This window comes from Thunnus albacares, chromosome 9, assembly GCF_914725855.1.
Source record: "Thunnus albacares chromosome 9, fThuAlb1.1, whole genome shotgun sequence".
NCBI classification, from domain to species: Eukaryota; Metazoa; Chordata; class Actinopteri; order Scombriformes; family Scombridae; genus Thunnus; species Thunnus albacares.
In genome coordinates, this window is record NC_058114.1 from 28,260,130 (window position 1) to 28,274,696 (window position 14,567).

The 14,567-nt window shown below is 43.6% G+C and overlaps 2 protein-coding genes across 14 annotated transcripts in view; one reads left to right on the forward strand and one right to left on the reverse strand.

The window, feature by feature from the left end:
* Nucleotides 1-319: 319 nt before the first annotated feature.
* zbtb11 (zinc finger and BTB domain containing 11) lies at nt 320-6,962 on the forward strand. The gene is made up of 10 exons (XM_044361881.1): nt 320-978; nt 1,559-1,806; nt 1,918-2,149; nt 2,231-3,270; nt 3,383-3,706; nt 3,798-4,212; nt 5,247-5,364; nt 5,469-5,627; nt 5,712-5,887; nt 5,993-6,962. The coding sequence occupies exons 1-10, from the start codon at nt 669-671 to the stop codon at nt 6,526-6,528; spliced, it is 3,558 nt and encodes a 1,185-aa protein (XP_044217816.1). The 5' UTR covers nt 320-668; the 3' UTR covers nt 6,529-6,962.
* Nucleotides 6,963-7,218: 256 nt separating this feature from the next.
* tp63 (tumor protein p63) overlaps nt 7,219-14,567 on the reverse strand; it is a 32,867-nt gene continuing 25,518 nt past the window's right edge. For 5 of the 13 annotated variants that reach the window (XM_044361823.1, XM_044361829.1, XM_044361827.1 and 2 more), the window contains 8 exons: nt 14,305-14,414; nt 14,072-14,208; nt 13,785-13,867; nt 13,560-13,684; nt 10,785-10,930; nt 10,255-10,420; nt 8,846-8,939; nt 7,219-8,747 (listed from right to left, as the gene is read on the reverse strand). In XM_044361823.1, the coding sequence (XP_044217758.1) occupies nt 8,451-8,747; nt 8,846-8,939; nt 10,255-10,420; nt 10,785-10,930; nt 13,560-13,684; nt 13,785-13,867; nt 14,072-14,208; nt 14,305-14,414 (1,158 nt within the window). In that variant the 3' untranslated portion in view covers nt 7,219-8,450. Of the gene's footprint in view, nt 8,748-8,845; nt 8,940-10,254; nt 10,421-10,784; nt 10,931-11,202; nt 12,106-13,559; nt 13,685-13,784; nt 13,868-14,071; nt 14,209-14,304; nt 14,415-14,567 lie in introns of those variants that run through there. The other 8 variants (XM_044361824.1, XM_044361831.1, XM_044361825.1 and 5 more) reach the window with 5 other exon arrangements.

Sequence of the window (14,567 nt, forward strand, 5' to 3'; positions counted from 1 at the left end):
ATGGATGGGAAACCTGGTTAAATCTAATTAACCTCCTACAAACTTTGAGCACGAGTGTAACAGTCACAGAGTGAATATACAGGCCTAGGCTAAGTGTATATAGTGAGTATATATATCTTCAAACTAAACAAAAAATAAACCAGGTACCTCAAAACCCATTAATTCATTACAATAGCCTAAAACTAAGTAACATAATACTGACTGAAATTATTTGAATGTAAATCTTTCTATATAACCTATTTTCTCCCTCTCCTCCTAAATATGCAGAATGCGAAGACCTCCCTGCATTATGTTTGTTTGTGTAATGTTAAAATAAAATAAAAATCCTCTTTTTGTTCTTAAACATGAACATAAGCTATAGTTATAAATGTGGGCATTGCGCCCTCTTGTGGTAAGTTAAGTTCACGACGCGCTTCCGCCTTCGCTGACGCAAAATCCGGTTGTGCAGCAGCCATTTTGTCTGTTCGGGCAAGTCTACCCTGACGGTTACGAACTGCAGTTCCACCTTAGTAAAACAATTTGAAATGTTGTTGTGGCATTTCTGTTTCACGTTATCTACTATCTGAGCGCCGTATAAAATTGATATCTTAATTTTACACGTCCGAAGAGGGCCCTGCTCTTCGAGATCAATCCGTAAATTGGCGTGAAAACCGCGGGTCCGCTGAGCCATGTCGAGTGAAGAAAGCTACTTGGCCATCATACGCTATCTGACGGATGAACGGGAGCCGTACGCGCCGGGGACGCCTGGCAACACCAAGAGGAAAATACGAAAAGCGGCGACTTGCTACGTTGTGAGAAACGGGACTTTGTTTTATCAACGTCGACTAAAGGGCCAGAATGACTTCACGGAGCTGGAGGTGGTGCTGCAGGACGGCCGGAGGAGGGAACTCATCAACCAGGCGCACATCACCGGAGGAGGGGAGCATCTCAACCAGCAGCTCACCTGGGAGTCCATTTCTTACAAGTACTGGTGGAGAGGTGAGACGACAAGGCTGAGCTACAAGAAGTTCACATAGTTACTGTGATGCCATGAAATCAGGCAGAGAGTTGGTGTAAATATAAATATAAGTTACACCACCCATCACTGCACAGAGCTGCTCTTCGTCACCATCTAGTGGATAGTTATTTAAAGAGTCATGTTTTTAACTTATATGATTAATTATAATCCAACTAGTGCTTAGACTTAATTTCAAGTGATGAATAAGATAACGAGACTTAGTATTGAACTTCAGTGCTAAATAATACTACCTTATTGCACTTGAATGCACCATTCAGACTGTATTCACACACTGATTTTTATACAGGATAAAAATAGTATTTACAAATAATGTTTTAATACCAAAATGTGCTGGTTTGCATAGTATTGTGTGTTATTAAGTTGAATATTATGAGTTTTAAACTGTTTATTGGGCAGAATATCTATCTATTCTATCTGTTATCTCTAGTCAACTGAGTGTATGTAAACAGGAAACACTGTTGTCATTGTGACTGGAGCAGTTTATGATGGTGGTTTTATTACAAGTGAATGACGTGTCTTTTTTTTTTTTAACGCCCTCAGGCATTCTGAAAAATGTGAAAGACCACATCAGAGAGTGTGCTCAGTGTCAGAGCAGGAGGAGTGCAGATGATGGTTCTGGAGCGCGACTGTTGGCCCGGCCGGGGAGACGCAGGGCGGCTGCCAACGCGAATGACGAGGACGAGGAAGAGGAGGAAGAAGAGGGAGATGATAGTTTAATCTTCACTGATGCGTCTTGTCAGCCAAGATCCAAGTTGGCCAAGACGATGGCCAAGCATGAGCTGGTCTTTGTAAGTATCACAGACTTAGAAATCACAACTGTGAATTTGGTTATTTGATTGTTTTATTAATGCGGCATTTGTTGATTTTTGTTTTTTTGTTTTTGTTGGTGTGTTTTCCAGGTGGACAGTAAGGGTGAGGTGAATCAGTTCCTGCCCAAACACAGCCAAACCATGTTGGACAAACTCAACCAGCAGCGCCTCAGCAATCAGTTCTGTGACATCACGCTGCTGATTGAAGGAGAGGAGTACCGTGCTCATAAAGCTGTGTTGGCAGCGTGCAGTGAATACTTCAATGAGCTCTTTTTCGAGAAAGGGGCCGTGTCCACCCATGAAGCTGTGGTTGACCTCTCTGGTGAGTATTTGGTTTTGTTGATTTCAGAGCAGAATGTTTTGCACGTTCGCTCAGTTTTAACCTCCATTCTTCTCTCTCCAGGTTTCACCAAAGCCAGCTTCCTACCACTGCTGGATTTCGCGTACACTTCCATGCTTACGTTTAATTTCTGCGTGATGGCAGATATTGCCAACCTCGCCCGACATTTGCTGATGACGGAGGTGCTGCAGATATGCGAGTCTGTGCATAAGCAGGTGGAGGAACAGAAGCTGACGGTCTATCAGAGAGGGGACATCCACACCGTGGTGGCGAGCCAGCCAGCTTCTCAGGAGGGCTTAAAGGAAGAATCTGGCGCGTACATGATGGCCATACAGGGTGACGGCAGGGCGGTGGTCACCCACAGTGGGGTCACTGTAACGGGGGAGTCCTTAGCTTTTGTTGAACCCTCCAAAGAGGCGTACATTCAGCAGCCCATGACAGTCGTCACCCAGGCTGTGGAGGGAGATGGAGGAGTACATGAAGGGGAGGCGGCGCAGAATGAGACTGTGACTCTGATCACTCACAGCGGACAGGCGGAGGCAGGAGAGACGGTCACTCTTATTTCAGGCAGCGCAGAAGGAATGGCGGGGGAGACCATGACTGTGGTCACCCACAGCGGACAGGCTGGAGCCAGTGAGTCCCTCGCTGTGGTTTCAGCCTGTCTGGCGATGGAGCAGCCTCAGGTCGCTGAAGCCGGAGCCTTTGTTATAAATGTGGACCCAGACAAAGTGAGCCCCTCAGAGGTCACTAAACTAGAATCTGTGGTCGTCTCTGTCGGGCTGCAGACGGAGGCGGCGCCGGCGCCTCAGGAGAAAGGAGAATCAGCACTGGCACCGCTCGCGCCTACTCCTCAGAAACGGAAACGAGGGCGTCCAGCCAAAGTGAAGAAAGAGGTGGAGGAGTTCATTCCACAGGAGGAGGAGGATCCCTCCGCTGATGAAAGCCATGAAGACAAACAGGAGATGATGTCAGATGACCCCAACAGAAGACGACTGCGGCAGCGCTCTATAGCTGAGGGGGGTTATGCTCGTCTACACATGGGGCTTGAAGAGGAAGAGGAGGGCAAGAAAGGTTCAACCCCACCGCGTGCTGCCACCCCTAAGGTACGTCATTTAATTTTATTGAATATTGTGTATAAATAATGTTTCTTTTCATCTTGTGTTTTGTTAAGTGTGAAGAAATGTTTAGATCAACTGAACACAGACCTGTTTTTAGGTTGGCCCGAGGCCCGGGAAGAGGGGTAGACCTCCAAAGCAGCCAGTGGAGAATCAAATGGAGGAACAGTCCGTGGCTGAGTGTGGGGCGGATCCAGACGCCAGCGCGGTGGTGGAGAGCGTGACGGCAGGAGAGCTCAGCACAGAGGAGGCTGGGACAAAGGTGGCAGAGCCAGAGACCGGAACCAAGCAGGACCCAGCCCCGGCAGAGAGCGCTGCTGACGGAGAGCACACGTGCTCCGAGTGTGGCATGTCCTTCCAAAGACGCTACTCTCTCATCATGCACACATTAAAACACGAGAAAGCTCGTGGATACAAGTGTAGCGTAAGTGTTAGTGTTGGTCAGCGTCTCACGTTTAATTATTAATATTGTCAGTGAAAATGTTCTGACAGGTGTTTGTGTGTCCTTCTTCTAGCTGTGTAGTAAAGAGTTCCAGTACGCCGCCTCGCTCCGCGCCCACCTGGCCCGACACAAGCAGCAGAGCAGCCAGCGAGCCCCCGTCACCAAACCCTTAGTAGAACAGAGCTCTGAGGGCAAGGCGGACGGCGATCTGGATGAGAAGACTTTATCGCCACACACCAAAAGAGAATTCGTGTGCGACATCTGCGGGAAGACTTTACCAAAGCTCTACTCTCTGCGCATCCACATGCTGAATCACACCGGTGTGCGGCCTCACTCCTGCAAGGTCTGCGGCAAGACGTTCGCTCACAAACACAGCCTGAAGATGCACAGAGCGCTGCACGATGTCACCAAGCAGTTCCAGTGTGAGTTCTGTAAGAAATCTTTTGTGAGCAAGCGGAGCATGGAGGAGCACACCAGCCTCCATACAGGTCAGTACAGACTGCGATTGAAGGTTGCTTTTCTTAAAGGGACAGTTCACCCAAATAAAAAAACACGTTTTCTCACTTACAACTTAGAGTATGTAGTTAAACGGATAGTTTTTTTTAAATTTGTCATAGTTATAGCATATTACATTTCTCCCACTACTCCTTTAAAATGGAGACAAATAGAATTTTGTTCATGGTGCTCAACATTGAAAAAAAAAATCAGCATTATATATATGTTGAATATAGGGTCCATTCCTGCATTATTGACAAAAACAAATTGCTACATAAGGTTACCTGTTAAAATCATACAAGAGCAAAAATACTATTTTCACAATGCAGAGCTGTGTCGTACTGTGCACAGTGACAGATGTAAACTGAACACTTCACATCAAGCAAGATGCTAAAAATAAGCCAAAGCAAAGCAGTCAATGACTCAGATGGGAGGAGGAGGTCAAAGGGAGGTGACGGTCATGGAGGAGGATGAGAGAATATTATACAGCAGGTGATGTTACAACGTCAGATGCAACAGAGGACCTGAATGGACCCTGAGGCAGCTGTCAGTGACTAACTACAGAACTAAACCCGCCACACCATGTCAAACCTCTCAATAAAGATGAACTTTACATTAAATCTGTTTTTTGGGGGGTTGATTTAACTAACACAATGAAACTAGAAATTCATTCAGACGAGGGCGTTACAATTCTGAAATCAAATGAGTCTCACGGTTCATATAACGGACGCGGATCGCTCGTACAAGTGTTTCTTGCATGATGCCCGTTGTTTTTGGAAAGAGACGGAACTGTTGAATTTTTAGAATTTAGTTTTCCAAAGCTGTGAGCACAACAAACAAACTTCCACTCATCTGCATCGTATTGCAGTTGTGGCATAAATGTCGGACAGATATCTCAAAACCTGTGTGAATAAAACTATCTGCGAGTGAGAGAAAGCTTTTTATAAATTTGGTGAACTGACTGTATTTCTCATGAAACCAGATATATGAGGCTGTTTTCACCAAATACAATAAAACACTTCAACAGGTGAATCAAAGTATCTCTGCAACACATGTGGAGCAACTTTCCATCGAGCGTCTGCTCTGAGCAAACACCTGAAGAAGCACCAGCCCAAACCTGACGTGCGTCCGTTTGCTTGTTCTCAGTGAGTAACTCTTCATCTTTTAATGACACGTGATTCAACGGGACAAAGCGTGAACTAAGATGAGGTTTAATGAATTTACTCACTCCACTTCCTGTCTCCTGCAGCTGTGATAAAAGGTTCTACGAAGCCAAAGATCTCCAGCAGCACATGAACAAGCACATGGGCCTGAAGCCCTTCCAGTGCCAGGTGTGCGGGAAATGCTACAGCTGGAAGAAGGACTGGTACTCCCACGTCAAGTCGCACAGTGTGGCGGAGCCTTTTAAGTGAGTCTAACACACCTGACGCACACCCGTCTGTAAACAGCTTGACGTCAAAGCATAGAAATCATGTCGTATTTGTCTCCTCAGGTGTAACGTGTGTGGGAAGGAGTTCTTTGAGAAGGCTCTGTTCAGGAGGCACGTCAAGAAAGCCACGCACGGGAAGAAAGGCCGAGTAAAGCAGAACCTGGAGAGGGAGTGCGAGCACTGTGGGAGGAAGTTCACTCAGCTGCGAGAGTACAGACGCCACATAAACAACCACCAGGGTGAGCGTCCCGACATGATGTGGTCGTTTTAGCTCATTTATGATTTCTTTTCAAAAGTGCTGACGTCTCTTAATGTTTTTTTTTTTTTTTTACCCCTCTCTTTAGGAGTGAAGCCATTTGAATGCCTGACGTGTGGTGTTGCCTGGGCCGACGCCCGCTCCCTCAAGCGTCACGTCCGCACGCACACAGGAGAGCGACCGTACGTATGCCCCATGTGCCAGGAGGCGCACATCGACGCACGCACTCTACGCAAGCACATGGCCAAGTACCACGTTGACAACCTGCCCGGGAAGATCATGCTGGAGAAGGACACCCTGCAGTTTCACAACCAGGGCACCCAGGTGGAGCACGCCGTCAGCATCTTGGCGTCTGACCTGCCTCCGGAGCTCCGCCCCGCCCAGCAGATGCCCCCAGAGGAGATCGAGACGGTGCTGATCACAGAGGAGACGGTGGAGGCCGTGCAGGCCGTCCAGGCTGTGAACGACGGCTCCATGGCGACGCTGTCAGATCAAGGCATCATGCAGGTCGTGAACTATGTCCTGGCGCAACAGGCCATCACAGGGACCAAGCTGGAGGAAAACGCAACTGAAGAGATTCAGACCATGGAGGTGGAGGTTGCTCACGTGGCCGAAGTCGAGTAAATTCATGCTTCTCGCACAGACTGATCTCATCGTTTCCCACAGTCTGTAAAATGTAACAGAATGTAAAAAGATGCCTATTTTTCTGAAGATGTACATAGTGTAAGTGAACCATGAGTGAGTCCATTCAGCTCAGAACTGTGTGTTTGATATGTTGTTTATGCACACAGTTACATTTTTTTCTTTTTGTTTTCTGTAAATAACTAGATATACGGTAACAAGATTCATTAATGAGTTACAAGTCTATGAAATTTGGTACTCAGAAGAAATAAATGTAGAAATGAAGACAAAATGCATCTCATCAGCTGCCTCCACCTTATTGCTTCTGTTGAAGGAGAAAAGCTGTGAGACGTCACTGTAGCAGTTGTCATGGTATTGGGTGTCATTACTCCCCCTGGTGTCCGCTTGAAGGATGAACAAATAAAAAACTGCCTGTATCTGCTGGTCATTTCACTGTCATTGTTACATAGTTGGTAATATAAGGGTAGGTGCATGTTTCTTTCCACTACAGGAAGTTTACATGGTGGTTAAAACAATAAAATATCAGTAGGAGCATCTCAGTAATCAGTATGTAACAAAGAGCTGACATAAACAGTTTCTGTCTGTGGTAGTTTCACTTGTTTGACCTCATTCATGTTTGTAAAAAGAAATCTGAATGAAGCCACACTTTAAATAACTTGACACAAAGGAATATTAACATGCAATACAGCAAGTATGGATATTTATTTTTGATTTATATCAAAATACCCTTGGTATATTGCAACATATTTACAATACATTGTACAAAAATATGAAAATGCAGATGGTTTCTGCTTTCTAACAATGCTGGCTACTTGAAACAAAGTTGAACATGGGCTACTGGCGAGTGTTGGTTACACACACACATACACACACATACTGACTGTGCTCCATTGAGTTAATACAAACATTGTTCTTGCTGGTAACGTATACCAGACAATATTCACATCAATATGCTTTGTTTCATGATGAAAATCATGCATTTTCTTTAGGGAGACTTTCAAACAAGAACTATACAAATTTATATACATTTATATCAGGTTTTGGCCAGTTATTAAATGAAATAAATCTCTACCAAAACATGGTTCATGAATTAAAAAAAAAAAAAAAAAACTTGTACCAGGCATCCACTGCAAGAGCAAAAACTTGCCCTTAAAATGCAATCACAACCACGTTTGCACAGTAGTAAAACAATAAGAACAAACACAAAACGACATCAGTCATAGTATCATTTACCTGTAAAACACTGGGTCAAGAGCATTAGGCCTATATATGGCTACATCAAATGAACGACCATCTGTCACTTAAACAAACATACTTCACAACCTGACACGAAAAAGGTGATGCATTGGTCTCATAACAGACATAAAAAAGCTAAATATAGAAGCTACAGCAGAAAAAAAAAATGACCATCATCTGACATAATACTTCTGACAGGAAATGTTTGAAATGTATACAATCAATGCTGACTTCTGCCACATATGAAACCAGTGTACTTGACTAACTTGCACAACCATAATGGTGAAAATGTAAAAGTCTATTTATGGCCCATAGCAGAAATATAAGCCCTTGTAATCCCTTGAATGCAATTTTTGTCTCCAGTCATGCTTACACATCGGAATGAATCATTAACACTTAACATAAACTCAAAGCAATCTTGAAATCCTCAGCATTTCTTAAGTGCTCTCAAGAAATTAGAACATAATAAAATGCACCTTTGCTCAACACCATTTATTTCTTCTCCGTGATAACGAGAGCCAGAACAATAATAAAAATAAGTGCATTTCTATTTGAATATGTGTTTTGTTCTCAGCAGTATTTGCACTAGTATCAGGTGTTCAGATGAAATGTTCCATCAGCAGGCGTGAAATGAGAAATGGGAACATTGGGAACAAGACAGAGGTGTCTTACTCTCCCTCCTCCTTGATGCGCTGCTGTTTGTTGCGGCGAGAATCCAGGTCGAAGGAGAAGTCGGACCACTCGTCGCGCGGTGGGAAGGAGATGGTCTGGCGCAGGGTGAAACGCACGGCGTCGATGACGCGCTCGCCTCGGGCCTCAGAGGAGCCCACGCTGACGGTGGAGGCCCCGCTGGTGGTGCGCACTATGTGGGGAGGTGGGGAAAAATCCATGGCCTGTTGGTGCTCGATGATGCCCTTCCAGATGATGTGCTGGAACTCAGCGGGGATCTTCAGCCTGGACAGGTCCTAATGGTCATTACACAGGGGAGCGTTAGTATTCGCAGGGGGAGCCACTCTTCTTTCTAACCCATCAAATGACTCGTGTGGGATAGGCAAGGGCTCACCTCCATGTTATAGTTCTCAATCTGGTAGATGTTGGTTAGGCCCTGTGCTGTGAAGTAATCCAAGCAGCCTGCGCAGCCCAGCCGTATGAGGAAGCTGTGGGAGGAACAGAGTGAACAGGTTTAATAGAGGAACAATAAAAGTACTAAATGTTCATACAGTTTATTTTACAAAACACACTGGCTCTGGCTATCTGCAGTTATCAAATCATTATTATTATTATTAATTGTTATGTTTCAGACTACTGTCATATGACAAAACTAAACAGTTCTCTGTAAAATATTTAATACATAAAGCAAAACTAACGTCATTTAAAAGGTGTTGTGGGGTTAGGAGGGTGGTGGCTCATTCTGATGATTGTGGTGCGAAGAAAGTTACATAAAGTTACTTCTGAGTTTAAAATGACTTCTGGCAGCAACATCATTCTGACTTAATCATGAAGTAAGAAAGTATTTTAGAGGCAAGAAATATTTCAGGCAAATAATTTAATTCAAAACATAAATTGATAAAAAATCTGATGTATTAGTACAATTTAAGGCCCACATGGCTGCTACATTCATTTAAATATTTTTTGCTTTATTAGTGGCTTGAAAATACTGTAACTTTGGGAACATTTGAAGGTTTTTTATTCTTCAATCAAATTTTCAGCAGGCAAAAACCTGCTCTAACAAACTTCCCATTATATATACACATATCTGAAAATGATGGCAATCAGCAACAGCTGAAAACTACAATCTTTAAACATTATTTCCAGAATGTATTAATGTTTTTGTAAATTTTAAGAAATAAGTTTTAGTAATAGGCTTTCAAAGTTTTATTTTAAGTAAATGAAAGGTTTTATTGAATATTTTTCTTTCCCTCCTTTTCTTTGTTTCTCTCTTAATATTTCCTTTTTTATTTTATTTCCTTCATTTTAATCTTTTCTTTTTATTATTCTTTTTTTTCCTTCTTTGTCCTTTCTCTTTTTACCATCTCTTTTCGTGACTGACTGAAACGTTGGACAGCAACAGTGAATAACGGATTCTACTTTGTGCCATATGTCCTGTTTGGTCCAGCAGATGTTGTGGAGTTTTTTTTTGGATGTGCGTACGCCAACATGTGAGGGTAAATACAGGTCGAAGGCTCTGCGACACTGGAATGACCTCCCAGAGGAGATCAGGCAAGCTCACTCTATATATCAGATTAAATTTCTCCTAAAAACACATGATTGTAGAACATTTCTTCCATCATCTCATTGTTTTTGTTCTAAATGCTTTCACAGCATTTATTCTTTTAAACTCATCTGTTAAACTACACTTTAATCTTGTTGATTTATGTTTCTTTACACTAAACACTCCTTGGTTTTATGTCTTTTATGAAGCACTTTGTAACTTGCTTTTGGAAAGGGCTGTATGAATAATTAATGAGGTACCTGGAGATGCTGCTGTCCATTGGGTATGGAGGAGGGGGAGTACAGTGGGAGGAAGGCACCAAGGGAAGCTGGGGCTGCAGTGCATGTGTGGGGCTCAGTGAACTCATGTCAGCGTTCATGGGGATGTGAGTGCCCATCATAGGAGTCACTGCAGAGAAAAAAGGAGCTACTGTGAGCTTTATTTCGCTGCTCTGATTTAGAGATTACGCAATGTCAACTGAAACACAGGGTGGGGGGAGGGAGGGGGGTGGTGGGGGCATGCAGAGATTACTCTCGACATGACACATAATGCATCACAACAGGTCCTGCGGGCGCACACAGAGCGAGAGTCTCACAGGGATCACATTCTTTTTTGTGGAGGAAACTTTCTGTCGGGGGTGGTGAGAGGTGTTAAGGTCCCCTCCTGCCTGCCCGGACACGCTGCCCTTATACGTATACAATAAGCTCAGAAGGAACGGGACGACGGGTGGAAGGGGGTTGGGGGCACGGCCTGAGATAGACAGGAAGAGAAACAAAGGGGGCACACTTACTGTCAGTCAGGCCTCCAGACATGCTGGACGGGGTGAGTGTGTTACGCTGCTGGGGGTTGATGAGCTGGCTGACAGAAGGCAGCTTGTTGACTTTTCCGTGAGTTGGGGAGCTGGAGCCGTAGGAAGGCTGAGACGGCATTGAAGTCCTGGGGCAGGAGAGAGGAGGTTACAGGCCGTTACAATCATCGCTCAGCAGCGCTCAACTTTAATGACAAAGGCCTGGTCGACATCCTTTCATAGAAACAATAATGACTCTTTTAAATGAACATAAACTAATTATAGCATTATAGAATATTACAATAGCTTCATGTTATTTTTGAGCGCTACTAATAAGGCCAATGGAAGGGTCTTATGAGTAGTAATACTGACCACATATTCTAATAATGAAATAGCAGAGGAGTAAAAGAAAAGGACAGAGTTCAAGCAACAAAAAAAAAGCCATTTATTATGTTCCGAAAGACAAAAGTGCAGCAGCCACAAAAATAACAAAATAATCTGTTTCAAACAGAATGGTCACAGAGGCTCTGTAGATAACAGAGAGCACATTTCCTCCGTTAAAAGACATTTTATTGTTAAAAACAGGATCAAAAACAAAGACACGCAAACTGTCCTGCAGTGACTTTATAAAACATGACCAGCATTAGCGAAACGTTCTCTCAATAATAAAGTCTCTTCCCCCCGAAACCCCACAAGATTTGCTACGATTTTCTGAGTCCAGCTCTCATGACGATGCAAAGGCAAAACATTCACTTGAATGAGTCAAGTAACATAAAGAAACAAACATTTAGGGCTTGGTTCCTGTCCACCTTCAGCCATAGTAAAGGTGAGGAGGCTGAATGGGATGAACGTTTCACAAACAGCTTTTATGCAACACATAAATGATAAACAGGGATGACCTGAACAAAGTGGCGACTGAGGATGTCATCACAATAGGCAACTCTACAAAATATCCTGTTTCTGACAAATATAACGCATGCAAAACAGTCTAAAAATGCTCTTCTATGAATTTCAAGGACTATTTCAGTAGAGCCGGTAGTCAAAGTGGATAGTGAAAGTGATAATCCGTCATCTTGCAGCAGCAACAGATCTTAATGTGTCAGTATCACATCCTCAGTGTAGAATCCAGACACCCAGGAAATGCAGAAAGTGAGGAGATCAGAAAAATCAGAGTTGAGAAAAAAGGAGACAAAGAGGAGGTCCGTGTAACTTGGGGGAGGAGGAGGAGGAGGAATGTGGGGCAGAGTTTCAGGAGGAGCTGCAGCGCCGCCTCTGTTCTCCTGCAGGTTCCAGGAGCTGGCTACCAAGACGGGTTTTTATCAGACTGCAGGGAGGAACCAGAAAGAGGAGAGAGCAGAATAGAAAATAAGGGCTCACTGCAGAGGAGGAGAGAGAAAGTGACCCCAGAGAGGCCCAGAGGTTTTAGAAAAAGCAGCTCAACAAATGTTACTGGGAAAAAAAAAAAAGTTTGTGTGACAGAAAATGTTGAATGTTTCTGCACTAATGCCGTCTTCCAGAAGATGGCACTATGCAAACACAGATCACAACATTTCACCACTGGAATGTGCAGAGTGGTATCATTTGGCCGTTAACACAGTGAGGAAAAAAGAAGGAAAAGAAACATTTGCTGTTGACTGAACGTTTTATTTCAAAGGCTTTGAAGGAAACAATGTTGAAGTTATAAATTACAGAAGAGAGAAGCAAGTTATTCTGGCTCTGAGGATTTTAAGAAAATACAGAGAAAGATGAGAAAAACATGCACATGAAGGATAGATATACCAACTCCTAGAGAGAGAATACTAATATTTTAACTCTACAATCTAAAATGATTGAGTACTTAAAGTACTATTAAGAAATGTATTTAGTTAAATATCTGTTAATTAAATGATTGTTCACAGTATTTCCATAATTACCAATATTTTAGTGCCTGACAGCGAGCAACAAGTATCCAACAACAAATACAAATAAAGTTAAAAACAGTGAAAGCAGGCATGATCTCACAGTGAGGCTGTCTGCCAGTCTCTTAATGGGAAACTATAACATAAGCAGTAATTATCATTTTAGTGCTGTCAAACTATCATTTACACCCATCTCCTCTTTTCCATAGCTTATAGTGAAATGGGCGTGGACGAACAAAAGTGTGTGTGAGACAGAGTTTTAATTATGCCGAGGCGAATAGATGAGACTGAGGCACGGATTTTGTTGAGTGCTGTTGTGCAAACCTGGCAAAGCACCCAAAGGCGTTACCATGAATCTTTGGAAGCTTCTCCTTAACAAAGCATAGCCAGGTACATTTGTCACGATTCACCAGCTTTGGCTTGTGTCCCATGAGAGACAGTGAGGAAAGAAAACAGCTCTACTTGTTGCGAGGCTCACCCTCCAAGTTGCAAGCCTTGAGCAAATTCTAGGTAAATTCTCGGCTGCTGAACACTGCGTAACACCCATTTTAGAGCAATTATTATCAGCTTTTACGTGATAGCTGTGATGCGCCAGTGGCAGGAGTAAATGGAATCAAAAAATCACATGCATAGCCTTTATCAGTCAACCATGTTGAATCACTGCACACTATTCAAAACAAAAACTATTTCATCCAAAAAAAAAGTTTACAGGAAATTTTCCTGGCAAGCAAACAAGAAATTTAGTAAGAATTAGATAAGGAGAGTACTGTCAAAACAACAATTTGGAGGGTGAACCTTGCAAGTAATGTAGGCCTGTCTTTCCTAATGTGCCTGAGAACAAATGAGCTTTACTTTATTAGGAATCTATACTGGTACTCACTGTTTCTGGAGGAGATTCTGCTGCTGCTGCCTGTACGACTCAATTGTATGTTGGGGCAGAAACTGCATGAGTTCCAGAGACTCTTTGATTTTTACCAAAATCTCATAAATTTCACGGCCTTTGATCTATAAGAAAAAAAAAGAAAGACAATGGTCAATAAGCAATTGAGACACACTCAGAATGATGTTTAAAAACTTTCCCCTGAAACAAAGAAGTAATACTTACAGGCAAACAAAAAACCTCCTCATCTGTAGATCTTCTCTTCTTGATGGTGGACATCTGTATGCCGTGGGAAACCTGGCGGAAGGCTGAAAAGAGGAGAGTACAGTGTGAGTACCACTGGCCATGTGCAGTTAGCAACAGTTAGCCTAAGCCAGAGCAGTATGGGAAACAAGCGAGGGAAAGAGGTTGGCAGCATCCACTGAGTGTTAGCGTTGAGGGTCCTTGACACTGGAAGCATGTCAGGTAAGACCAAAGCTCGACAGCCCGTCACCAGCCCCAGCACTACTTACGGCGTTTCGTACCCTCACTGCTCTTTGTGGCGTCCGTTACGTGCTGCTTGCGGATGCTGTCCTCATCTGCCTTCCGGTCTCGGCCCGGGCAGGCACAGATCCTGGCCTCGAAGCACCGGCGGCCTAATACCTGACCACTGCGAGAAGACAGAGACACACAGCAACTGGATCAGAAACAATCCACCGCTAACATGGAGGCAACCACTGAGGATGATGAGGATGATGTGTCTTACTCTCTGGTTTCCAGAGTGACAATGATGAGGATTGGGCGTCTGTTCATTCCACCCACACAGCTCGAGTTGCACATGAAGTTGTACAAAATTGTGGTAAATTCTGTCCCGACCTGAGAGAGGAGAACGACACTGAGTGAGTGACATCACTGGATGCACAGAAGAAACAAGAGGCCCTGATTAGAAAATGTGTTTACATGCACAAATATAACCTGGTTACTATAAAACCTGTGTTTACAAGCAGCTGCTCTCTAATCTTCAATAAT